The following is a 12,500-nucleotide window of genomic DNA, read 5'->3' on the forward strand; positions in this document are numbered from 1 at the left end:
TCTGTATTCCACCAAGGTCCCTGGCAGGAAATTAGTTTGTAGGCAACCTGTTTTTAATTGCTATAATTTTTTAATATGCTTTTATTAATATTTTTACTATTATTCTCAATAATAATAATGTTATTACTAGTTATATAATTACTATTTTTTTCCTGCTACCACCTCAGCAACTGTGTGGATATTGCCAATTATCATTTTTATCACCTAAACTCGTGTATCTAGTCTGTGTGTGTCTAATGTATTGCCTCTACTTTGTATACTCCATGTATATGGCCTCGTGCTGAAAATGATGATGATTATTGCCGTCCAGGCAAGAAACCTGAACTACCACAGCCCAATGAAATATTTTACTACTACTCGGGGCTGTCTTCCCTAATTATTCCAGCCATCGTTAGAACATACATTGATCCGTTTTCTTCCTGAAACATTCCCTCTTTATATTATTACTTTGATACTTTTCCCCACTAGCCAAAATTTCGAAGGTCCTATCCATATGGCCAGCCTACCTCACACGCTGTACCTTGTTGCTGGTTAGTGCTTACATTTCTTTTAAACGCACAAGGCACTCATCTACAATTGCCCCACTGACTGCTAAAGAAAGACCTTCATATCATCCCAAGAGTACCATTCTCAAATATCTTCTCTTGTCCTTCTTTCTGTAAACCATGAATATATATAATATACAGGATATAAAATATTAAATTTAATGTACAACATACTTACATACATACATACAACAAACAAAGACGAGGCTGAAAAGCTTTCATTACAAAATGCTGATTCATCTTACACTCATACACAGTAATTAATGCTATTCCGAAATTCTCAGCCAGTTATATACTACCGTTTATCCAAATATTAAGCTACAACTATCAAATTAATCTGGAATTCACTTTGAACCTTTAGGGGTAAGTAATTCCCAAAGGAAATTATTTCAGTATCAGTGGGTTATATGTAGCTTTAACATCAAAAGTATAAACGTGTTAGGCGTAAAATTGAAAAATTTAGCATTTGTATGAGAACATTTTTATGCATGAGCAGAGAGAGAGAGAGAGAGAGAGAGAGGAACACAGTCTTCGTTGTAAATGTTTCAAACACTTTTTAAGCTGAATGTGTTAGACATCTGAAGAGAGAGAGAGAGAAAAAAAAAGACTACATAGACCTTGAAAATATTGCTCTGACGCCTTCTACATCAGACTGAATAGTGTTGAAGTTATGTAGCTGCCGTCATAGCTATCTATGATGTCGTGTTGCAGAACAAGTTTGGAGTGAAATGACGCAAGACAGATAATAGACAAGAAAACAGCGTCTCTCGAAGGGCGGGTGAAGATGAAAGTATTCAGTGCTCAAACCGGTTCACTTTAGGAAAGCTAGATATTACCTAATCAGGACGACTGATGAAAAATGAACAATAACTTAAGAGACGTAGTTAAATAGTAAACTATATATATGTATATATATATTATAAGATTATATATATATATTTATATATATATATATATATATATATATATATATATATATATATATATATATATATATATATATATATATATGCGTGTGTATAAATATAAATATATTGCATGCACATTCGATAGGTGTAAACCTGGTCAACTGACTGGAATATTGGTAAAATTACTGTTCAAATTTCATGTCTATCAGTGAACAAATACTAATAACGATTGTGATAATTATGATCATGGTACCGATTTGATAAAGGTTTTGTTTAAGGATGTAGCCATCTTGCATGGTTCTGGTCTAGTAAATGACAATGAGTAGTATGAACGAAGTGAGGGATAACCGAGGAATATAAAGTTGTAAAGAGTGAAATGTGTCCAAGAAACGATGGTCTTTCATTAAAATAGGCGATATAGATGATGTTAAGATTAATATACCCATATTTATGTCTTTAACTCTAGTGTTACCGCCGGTCGTGTAGGACGTAGTTTCATAGTTTAGTTTAGATTAGGGAAGGTGAGGTTATGATATATCCTAGAGAAAGTACTGGTATATGAAATAAAGTGGGGTTGGCGGGTGGGGACAAACAGTCACTGGGAAGGTTATTAGAGAAGTAGGCTCGCCATGTAATTACCATGTCCACATTCGAGAGTTTATTTCAGATAATAATGTTTAAACACTTGTTTATTTCGTATCTACAGTCCAGTGACCATTTTTATTTAAGTGTTTTTTTCATGCAGCGTTTTTATGCGCTCAAATAAAAATCCTGAATTTTGTAAGTTCACGTTATGCTATTCTATAGTTTATTGATTATCAATGTATGAAAAATGGGCAAAAAGAGAAAACATTGTCTCAGACAGATCTTCGATTTTTCACGTTGACAATGACATTGCAAATGAAACATCCAGTGATTGGAAAATAAATAAAATGTTCAGAAAAATACTGAAATTGTCGCAACGCTTTAAACCACATTTAGTAACAGCAGCAAGATCTGAAGCTGTAGTTCTTTCCAGAAGACGATAAGTGCTATAGAACATGGTACTGAAATGCGGGTATGGTTTCGTCGACATTTATTTTTCCGAGAGTTCATTGTCGCAAAAAAAAAAAAAAGAAAAAAAAAATTAGAAAGCTAAAGAAAATAAAGACTGTTTATAAATTTCTCTTATAATTTTTGTTAACCAAGATTAAACAATCAAAGTCAATACAGTGACAGAATAAGGGGCCATGCATTTGTTGATGTTCTTGTTGATGTTCTTGTGAGTCCCTGAGCACAAATTATTCTCAAGTTTTCACATACTACTCTACTTTAATAAAGTATAAAAGTTAGGCTTGATTAAAATACACTGTAACTAAAGACAATACAATGCCCATTTTTCTTTACAAAAACTATTTTTCACGCTATATTTTTATACGCTCAAATAAAAAAAATCCTGAATTTTGTAATTTCATGTTATGCTATTCTTTAGTTTGTTCATTACGAATGTCACCCTGATATTGTTACATGAACTTAACATAAATGAAATGTTTTTACAAAAGCGCGATAATGAATCCAGGTTTTTTATTTTTTTTATTTGCCTATTTACTTTTTAATCAGATAAGGCAGGAAAGATAGTTCCCCAACAAATATCGTCTTGCTGAAGCCATACTAGTGAATCGAAAGTAGAAGAATTTGATTCAAGATATCTGAAAAACTTTGGAGATAAGCATTTAAGCTATAGGAGATTTGAAGTAGTAGAACAGTAGTTTGAAGGATTAGAACAGTCGCCATGAGCAACAGCATCCATGCTTATATTTCTGGTACCTCAGATTAATCATTTCTACTTTCGACACTGTTTGCGAACTATGTGGTATCAAGGTTATCGCAAATACTCTCAGGACTTTATCAGTCGTAGGGAACATCATAGATACCTTATCAAAGGACCTGTTTTCACCAGACATAGATACTTATGTTTGCTTACAGAAAAACACTAATTCTTAGTTTATGTGGAACTGACACTCTCGTTTGTTTCAAATTGTAAATAGAAAAACTAATGCCTAAATTTCCAAGGGAGAATACGTTCCCTTATACCGTACGGAAGTAAAAGAAATATGACTAAGATTTAATTAATATTCTTACTTTGAAAGTTTAGACTGATTATAACCACAACCCCTTCAAAAAATCCTATATTACGCCAAGTTTTTGTTAATCCTGCCGCTTTTGAAAAAATAAATGCTAAATCTATGCAAAAAATATGCACCAGCCACATAAGCAGTGTTGGTGTCAGCTAATCATGTAGCAGGGAAAGCCATCTGGGGTAAGGCATGGGGTCATCAGGCTCACTCCTGAAGACAGCAGTGCAGCTGCATAGACAAAAAAGGAGGTAAACGAGACATATAAATCCTTACGGGGCTCAAAATAACTCTCGATATGTAAATGGTTCTCAAAGTCACTGTACATTATGAAATAAGTTCGAAATGTTAAGCACCCAAAAGACAATGTATTTGGGGTGCTAAAACTGAACAGACTTTGAGGGCAAAATTTGAAACAAAATCAAGTATTAATATGATGAAATTTTTTGCTCATTGAAAACCTACCTCCGCCTGCCATAAGCCAGATGGCGCCGAGATTCGCATCAGCAAATTCAGATACAATCTATAAAACTGAAATGAACCCCCAAAAGGAAATGAAAACAGACATTTTGTCAGTGGTAGAAAAATACCTTAGGGATATGAAGAATGAGATGTGACCTTGAATGTTTTATATGACAAGGAAAATATCATTATTAGTTTTGCCGTTTAGAATGGGGGTCAATTTTTAAGAAATAAGCCACGTGATGAACTTAATGACAAAAAGAGAATAACTAAAGACGATGGAAAAATTAAATACATACGATTATTAAAAAAATGGTTAAGGCATATATCAGAGCCAATAAAGCAAGGACAGGGAAGTATGTTTGAAAGAAGGGAACCTTAACACCACAGGCACAAAGGCTTTGGGTACAAAGTGGAAAAACAGCAAAGTAACATCAACAATCTAAACATAACAGGAGCGTGGAGGTTAGAGGAGACATCTTTCCTATAAAAGTTACAAGAGAAGGCTTGGTTTGCATGCATGTGCCATTGTACATTAAAAGCCTTACACGTCTTATGGAGGATGATGATGATGGTGATTATTATTATATATTATCCATGCTCTATGAGGGGGAAAGAGATCGAGACAGGCTTTAAAGCTCAAATCAAGTTGGTCGCTGTAAGAAATACATAAATCAATGGACTACGTATTCAACGCTTACTCAAACGATTAACGTAAACCGCTTTATAATTTTCAGATTATGGAAGTCTGCCTTCCCATCACCACCGCACCTGGATAGAGCATACCGCTAACTCACCTTGGCGAGCACCAACTCGCAACATTCCGCTAAATAACATTTCTCAGTTTTCGATCACAAACAGAACGCAGGGACTGTACAGCACGGATCTAAACTCCTCACTGTTGATCTAAAACTGCATTGAGCCAACTTCTCAAGGACTGATAAAGAAAGTGAATTACTGTTCAGCAACTCTTCCCTGTTCCAGTTCTCGGTTTGCTTTTTTGACGAAAATTATAACAAAAACAAATGCACAAATGTATTTATAACTACTATAATGTTGCGTACGTTAGTCACGCTCTGTTTATTTTTTTCCGAAGTATGTTTCTGTCAATTTCTCTGTGTCTTGGTTTGGATTTGTTACAACTTTAAATACATAAATATAAAATGATGCGCAGATGGAAAAATAGATGGTATGTTTAGCAGTTGTTAGGGGTCTCATTGTTTTTATCATTCATTATCAACAAACTTTATCCACTAAACATAAACAATAATGACTGCGTTAATTCATTGAACAAATATCAGTAGGCGTTGAAAAAATAGAAAATATTTACTTCCTCAAAACTTTAAGCAGAAATCATTAACATCATTGAGCATGCTTTGCAACTCTTTATTTTTCCTTTTTAATTAGAGTTGTAAATAGGACGGGTTACCCAACTAGTCCGAAGAAAATAGGAAAAAAGAGAGAAGGTAAAGAAAAGGAATAGACAGGCCTCTGTGTTGGGAAAATACGGAAGCAACCTATCAACGAAAAATCTTTGTATCTAAGTTAAATTCCGATCTTTTACTGCATCAGCGCACTTCTGTGGCGCTCTGCATGAATGCTTGTTCTTACGTGTCATATTTATCATATTAAATTTACAGACCAGCGTATCTTCACCTCACTTAAGATATAGTTCTCAGGCATAATATCCAAGGGGCTTTAAACGGAATTTTATTTATCTTCAACAAGGTTCTGAAGGCTACATGATGTCAATGTTGTTCGGAGGGCACTCCGTTTCAAGATTATCAATTAATTCATGCCTCGGTGCTATTATCTAAATTTTCAGCTTTGCTTCAAACAAAATTTTGATGAAAACTGGTTTTGGGGGCCAGCCACTCAAAGTTAGGCACGACATACAAATAATTATAAAATCGAAAAATGTTATAGTTATCTATTGTTTTCATTGCTTTTTCATTTGAAAGAAAATTCTTATGACTGACAGGTTCAGTTACTATAAACAGGCTAATCGAACATGAAAACATCATCGATATATTAGCTTCCATACGATTTTGATTTTATCACTCGAACTTAAAGCGAAACCTAAGTTTAACTGTTCTCTACTAAATCAAATGGGGTTTTGTACTGAGAGTCCTCCAAATGTTGAGAGAGAGAGAGAGAGAGAGAGAGAGAGAGAGAGAGAGAGAGAGAGAGAGAGAGACAAGTTTGTCTGACAGCCCAGACATACTGTAGTTTGTTAACCTGTATCTTATATAATAACAAATCATCAAGAATCAGCGACACGAGGAAAAAAATGTATAAATTAACAAAGATTATCTCGCCGCGCTTTTGCAAAACTTATTTATATTGTACGGTACAGAGTAAGTATATTAGGCTATACTCTAAAACTGTTCCACAGTATTCTCACTAATTCCAAAACTCGTTTTGCTCATGGAAATGACGTTCGCTTAGACATTCCAAAGTCAGTTAACAAAATGTGACAGATTTACCTACTAATTATGGGGCAAGCAATAACTGATAAGAGGCGAGAGTTAATAATGTAAATTAAAATACCGGCGATGAAAATACGACGATGGGCATTGCAGGATAGAAAAGATGAGGAAATAAGAAAACTGACTACAATGCGCTTAACTAGCTGAGAGGACCTTCAAGGACGTCCAGTGTTTGTTTGTCCCAAGGAGGTCCCTGAAAAATTCTGTTTGTTACATTTCTTAACCTCACTACGCCTTAAGTCATTGTCCAGGGTGTTACGACAGAATGAAATAGAAATACTATCATTCGTAAATGGCAAACGTATGATGAATTAAGAGGTTCAGTGTACTCAGTTGCCCTGATTTAATTCTTATCTAATTTTCACCGTTTTATCTTTACATACAGCGCCCTTAAGGGCTTCCATTTCTGTTGATAAGGTGCTTTGCAAACAAAGATGATGAACCAGATACTAAGGAGTCTGCATCTGAAAAACTGGCTTGTCCATATTATGGCATACGTTATATAAGATGATGAAATACCGATGGAGTCTGCAATATGTGTAAGAATTAAAGATTCTTTTTATTTGTATTAACACAGTGAAATACATCAGTAGTTACCAGATGCAGACGATTTGAAAAACTTGACTTTTGCGCGTTTGGGAGTAAGCACACGTAAGTCAGATGGCTGAGTAGTGAGTGTGTGTGTGTGTGTGTGTGTGTGTGTGTTTGTTTGTTTCAGGTGCTTTGACAGGGACCTGATTGAATTTATTGTTTATTTATATAAAGACAAAAGTACACAGAAGGTTATATGTTCATAACATTTAGGATACACTGGAAGGGGCAAAATAGAACTTTTAGAATGAAAGACTGGTAACAAAAGGGATGATAGGAATGGAATAATTTGGGTTTAGGTAAGGAGGGTAGGACTGGGTCAACGGTTTCTTATTAAAGTTTTTTGAAAATTACAGTACAGGAGACAAGAGGTTCATTGACCACACTGTAAAGAAATATCTTTATACTTTTTTTGTGTATTTTTCTTATTTGTATTCAAGAATATAGTGTAAGTCTTTTGTTTACTTTGGTGATGGTTTGAACTGGAGGCAATGACTTATTGGTAATAAGGTAATTTACGAATCTGTTTGTTTACTATTGAGCTGGATAGCTCTTGAAACAGACTGTTTGGCAGTTAAATATGCATCGATTCTGCCTTGGACCTTTTTCTGTGCAGGAGTCCAGCCCAGTCCACTTCAGAGTTCAGATTCCAGTCCAGAGCGGAGTTTCATCAAACCCATCTAGATTTTCTGGAGATTTTCATATTTTGGAAAGCTTTAGCAGACACGGAGTAGTAATTCCGCCAAGGCCGAGTGAAGAGATTTCGAGGGCGGGGGAAGGCGACCCATGAAACATTGGCTTTATCATCTTGCCTTTGCTGTATAGCATTTTGAAGACCAGCATCTTACGGAACGTAAGTCAGTTGAGAGTTTTTATGTTGGTTCAATATGACTGCTCTGTTCTTTTGTTTGATTTGTGCATATTACGGCTTAAATCATGTCGCCAACACGTCGATAAAAACTAAAGTAAATGACTCGATCACTATAATTACCATTTAACTTGTTCCTGTTGTTTACAAACTATTAGTATTTCATTTTAACTAAGAAATTTTCCTACGTAATTGACATTTATTCTTTACACATAGTTACTATTTTACATTTACGAAATTGACGTAATTACACGAAGCTAGTTCTTTGTTAAGGCTTGCTGAATTTCTTGCTAATTTACGTTAAATTTAATATTAAATTATTTTCCCACGATAAATTTATTTCAATTGCTATATTCTTAATTGTAGGTCCTTTATGTATGGTGAAGTGAATTTCGGTGGAAAGGAAGTGGTGCAAACACTCCGAGATACACCTCAGGGTGATTTCCTCTCAGGGCAGAGAAATGGCACTCAACAGTTCTTGTCATTTTAACTTATTAAATTCAATAGTTATCTGTGTCTTTGGATTTACATCCTCACCGTGATTTGCTTTTTTTTTCTCCTTACAAACTGCTCACCTGAGCCTACTTGCTGCAATTTCAAAGATTTTATTAAGATATTTCTATATAATTCCCTGTAAAACCTTGAAAGCCCTTGTTGACCCAGACCTGCTCCGAGGCCCATATATGGTGTTCAAAGTTGAATATGTATAATATAAAGATGTTTACATATTTTATTTATGAGAATTTAAAATACTTTTCTATTTATTCCTACCAAAACACTTTGACCCGTAGTTTAGCCCTATCCTGGCCGAAGGGACTTAGTCTGGTCTAAACAGCGTTTTTTTTATTTATTTATTTCTGGCTCAGTACTTTTACAACAGTAATTTCTGAGGAACTCCACTATCTTGCCAATCTTTCTGAGATCCATGTTGAAAAATTACAATCACTATTACCTAAGAAAGCACTGTGCTAAGTTTGGTATTTCTAATTAATAGATACACGGCTGGTATTTAGCGAGAAATGGCAGTTTCTTATAGTATTTTGGTTGCTTATTTACAATGTTATTTTTTGGGGGTCGGCTGTAATTAACCTGTAATTAACCCCTAAAGTCCATCCAACAAGGGGTTTCCATACACGATCTTCACAAGACAGCTCGGCTACGTCTGTTTCGAACGGTTCATATCCCGTCCGGCAAGTGCAGTACCTTGGGGGGGGCGGGTACTGTCATTGTGTCTGCTATTAGGCAGAAAGTATTTTCTTAATACAAGCCTATTCAGATTCAATTCTAAAGTTCATGATCTTAGACGGTGGCCACTTACATTATTTTCATTACATGAATTTTTTAATGTTCAGGTGGACATTATTTTCATTACTAATGTTCAGGTGGAATTCTCTTTCTAATGTTCAGGGTGGAATTCTCCCTAGTTTTCAACATCTCTATTTAAAGTCTTTAATAGCATAAGAATGATATTTATTTTCTGTTATTATTTCACCGCTGACACGGGACCCCGATCCAGAAAAAGGATTTTGACAAAGGAAAATCTATTTCTGGGAGGGCCCGTGTCACCCGGTGACCCTCCACTTTTTTTCATTCTCTCCCTCCCATGGTAAACATCATTCTAGTGGGGTGGGTGCTAACATGGAATGCGATTAGTGTTGCCTTGTGTACAGTCCATGAGTGGTGCATGGGCTTGTATCGGCACTCTCTCGTTGGGACTTTTGACATTGGGAATCTTTATAGGGCAGGGTCCCGTGATTGTGACACTCTCACCCTTTACCATATACGACTCCATTTCTTGGAGCTCGCTCTAGGGTAGTAACCCCAGCTTTACATTTAGCTTTTCTCTGGTATCTAGCAACGGAATTACCTAGAAATAAGTGCTGAATGGATTATTTCAGCGGGTGACACGGGCTCCTCCCCAGAAATAGATTTTTCCTTTGTCAAAATCCTTTTTTTCAACACTTTTAGGGCTTCTAACACTGGCGGTGCATTTGTTTGTTGTCGGCCAAATGGAATGTCCCTTCGCCGTGTTTAGTACTGGCCCGGGGAGGGCAGGGCGAGAGTTACCCATACGTTAACAAGTTATTGCACTTGCCAGACGGGATATGAACCGTTCGAAACAGACGTACCGGTGCTCTGTCTCGTGAAGATCGCGTATGGAAAACCCGGATTCCCATCGGGGTCCCCCTTACCATAGGGTAGAGTTCAAAAGTAAATTGTAAGTTAATTACAGCCGACCACCAAAAATTAACGTTAAATTGTTAATACTATAAGAAACTGCCATTTCTCGCTAAATACCCGCCGTGTACCCATAACTTAGTTCTACCCTAAGTTTGACTGAAATTTGTTCAGGGATCCTAGAGAAGTACAAAAGATACGACATGCATGTATTATCTCTCCGTCGGCCTAGTGGTCGTGTGCCAGGGCCAGCCAACTTCCAGCGGCCCCCCAACTGCTGGTCACTCGCCTCCCCTGGGCAATGCATGCTCTCCGTTGGCCTAGTGGTCGTGTGCCAGGTCCGTTGGCCTAGTGGTCGAGGGGCAATGCAGAATAGCGGGCCTGACTGACGAGGTGTTGAAGGCGGACATTGCTATTAACGCCCTCGCGGAGGAAACTTATAAGAAGATTTCCCCATGGTTGATGACGACGACGGTCCCCGCCACCTTCCAAGAACTGAAATCTACTCTCGTCGAGACCTGCTCCCTGCTGGTCTCCGAGAGAGCTGCCCGCGCCCTCGACCTCGCCCTCAAACCCCAGCAGGAGGAAACCTCTTAGAAGTATGGCACGCCCTCCAGGACCTCCTCCTCCTCCCTGAGACTGACAGCAGTGCCAGGCGCAAGGAAATCAATCTGTCGAGGGGGATCTTCCTGCGACAGCTACTGCCAGAGGTCCCAGGGTAAATCACGGACGCATACACCCTGCCGGTTGAGGACCCAATCAGATTGGCGCAGCAGCTGACGGACTCCACTAATGCAGCCAAGCGGGCGACCACGCCCGCACACTCCGCCAACTGCCTCCTGCCGGAGGGTCCCACCACGGAGCCCGTCAAATCAATTGAACATAAAAGGTCGTCCCACCAGCAGAAGGAGGAAGGGCCTGGGCTATGCTACTTCCACTGGAGGTTCGGGAGAGCCGCCCAGAGGTGCGAAGCCCCCTGCCCTTTCTTCCCTTCAAAAAATGGAGGCGGCGGCGGCCAACCCCAAAGGCCGCCATGGCAGCAACAGCAGAAGTACCCAGGGCCCCCTTACCAATAGGGTTCTACGTCCACGACGCGATCTCCGGGAGGATGATGATGGTCGACACTGGAGCCATGCGTTCGGTGTTTCCACCTTCAGGAGAGGACCTCAGACGACCGCCGGACCCGACTACCTGTCTGACGGCCGCAAACGGGTCCCCCATCCTCTCCTACTGCACCAAGCTCCTGTCGATCTCCATCCTTGGCCGGAGGTACAACTGGGAGTTCATCATCGTGGACGTCAGGACTCCACTCCTGGGGGCGGACTTCCTCGCCCACTTCAGTCTGGCAGTTGATGTCGGCCGCAAACGCCTGCTAGACACCCAAACCTGCCAATCCCTTCCCTTGTCGCCAGGCCCCAGGGAGCCCGCCATCTGTTCCATCGCGCCCCACCAATATGGTTCCCTCCTGAAGGAGTTCCTAGAGGTCTTCAAACCCAAGCTCCGACAGATGTCTGGGACTCATGCCAAACACGGGATATACCGGGGCAACGAAGGAGGACCCCAAGACCTCCTGCAGGATACAGCAGCCCCTCAAACAACCCCGGTCTCAGGAAGGAGGCGAGGGCGTCCCCGGAAAACCCAGAAACCTAACGAAAATACACCACAACAAACCACTAAAAAGGACATCGGGGAAGGTGACCACCCTCTTCAGTTGACATCAAGAGAGAGAGGCCCCTTCGTCGCCCAAGAAGATACCTGGCTTAATCGTCGTGAGGGGGGGGGGTGAGTATTGTAAAGTCCCCACTCAATGTGTACTCTGTGGAGAACATCCCGTTTTCTGCGGTGCCTTTCCACGACCTAAGGTCGAGTGGAATATATATTTATCATCACAATTATAAACTGTATATATATTGTCTTTCCAAGCAATCATTTATTATGTACAAGTAACAAAATATTTATTTCATATGTCAGACATTGTTTATCACTATGCTCTCTGTATAAACCTGTCCTGTTTTTAAGGAACTAATTTGACCTCAGGTCACCTGTAAATCTTTGTACCAGCGGTCTCTGCGCACTACAGAGACGTCCGCATCCTGCTTTATAAGCAGCTATTTTTTATCAATAAATCAGCAGTACTTGTCTCCCTGCTCATTATTTCACACCTCTCTCATATCTTAACCCTCACAGTATTCTTTTCCAGATAGTCATATGTATACCAAAATGGGGTATGATAAACCCGAAGAGTTTATTTAGCTACTAAGTCTATGGGAAGAACCAGCCCCGTTTCAGGGAAGCCCTTCCCACCCCCACCCCCTTCGGTACCCTTTGGTGCTGGTGACGTCTTA

General features: G+C 39.0%; 1 protein-coding gene across 2 annotated transcripts in view; it reads right to left on the reverse strand.

The window, feature by feature from the left end:
• Positions 1–12,500, reverse strand: part of LOC136835396 (alanine--glyoxylate aminotransferase 2, mitochondrial) — an 88,036-nt gene that overhangs the window by 38,658 nt on the left and 36,878 nt on the right. The window contains exon 1 of one of the 2 annotated variants that reach the window (XM_067098886.1): positions 4,827–4,961. The exons of the other annotated variant lie outside the window; for it this stretch is intronic. Coding sequence (XP_066954987.1) covers positions 4,827–4,866 — 40 coding nt within the window. The 5' untranslated portion in view covers positions 4,867–4,961. Of the gene's footprint in view, positions 1–4,826; positions 4,962–12,500 lie in introns of those variants that run through there. 2 annotated transcript variants of the gene reach the window in all.

The sequence above is a fragment of the Macrobrachium rosenbergii genome, chromosome 55 (genome assembly GCF_040412425.1).
Source record: "Macrobrachium rosenbergii isolate ZJJX-2024 chromosome 55, ASM4041242v1, whole genome shotgun sequence".
NCBI lineage: Eukaryota > Metazoa > Arthropoda > Malacostraca > Decapoda > Palaemonidae > Macrobrachium > Macrobrachium rosenbergii.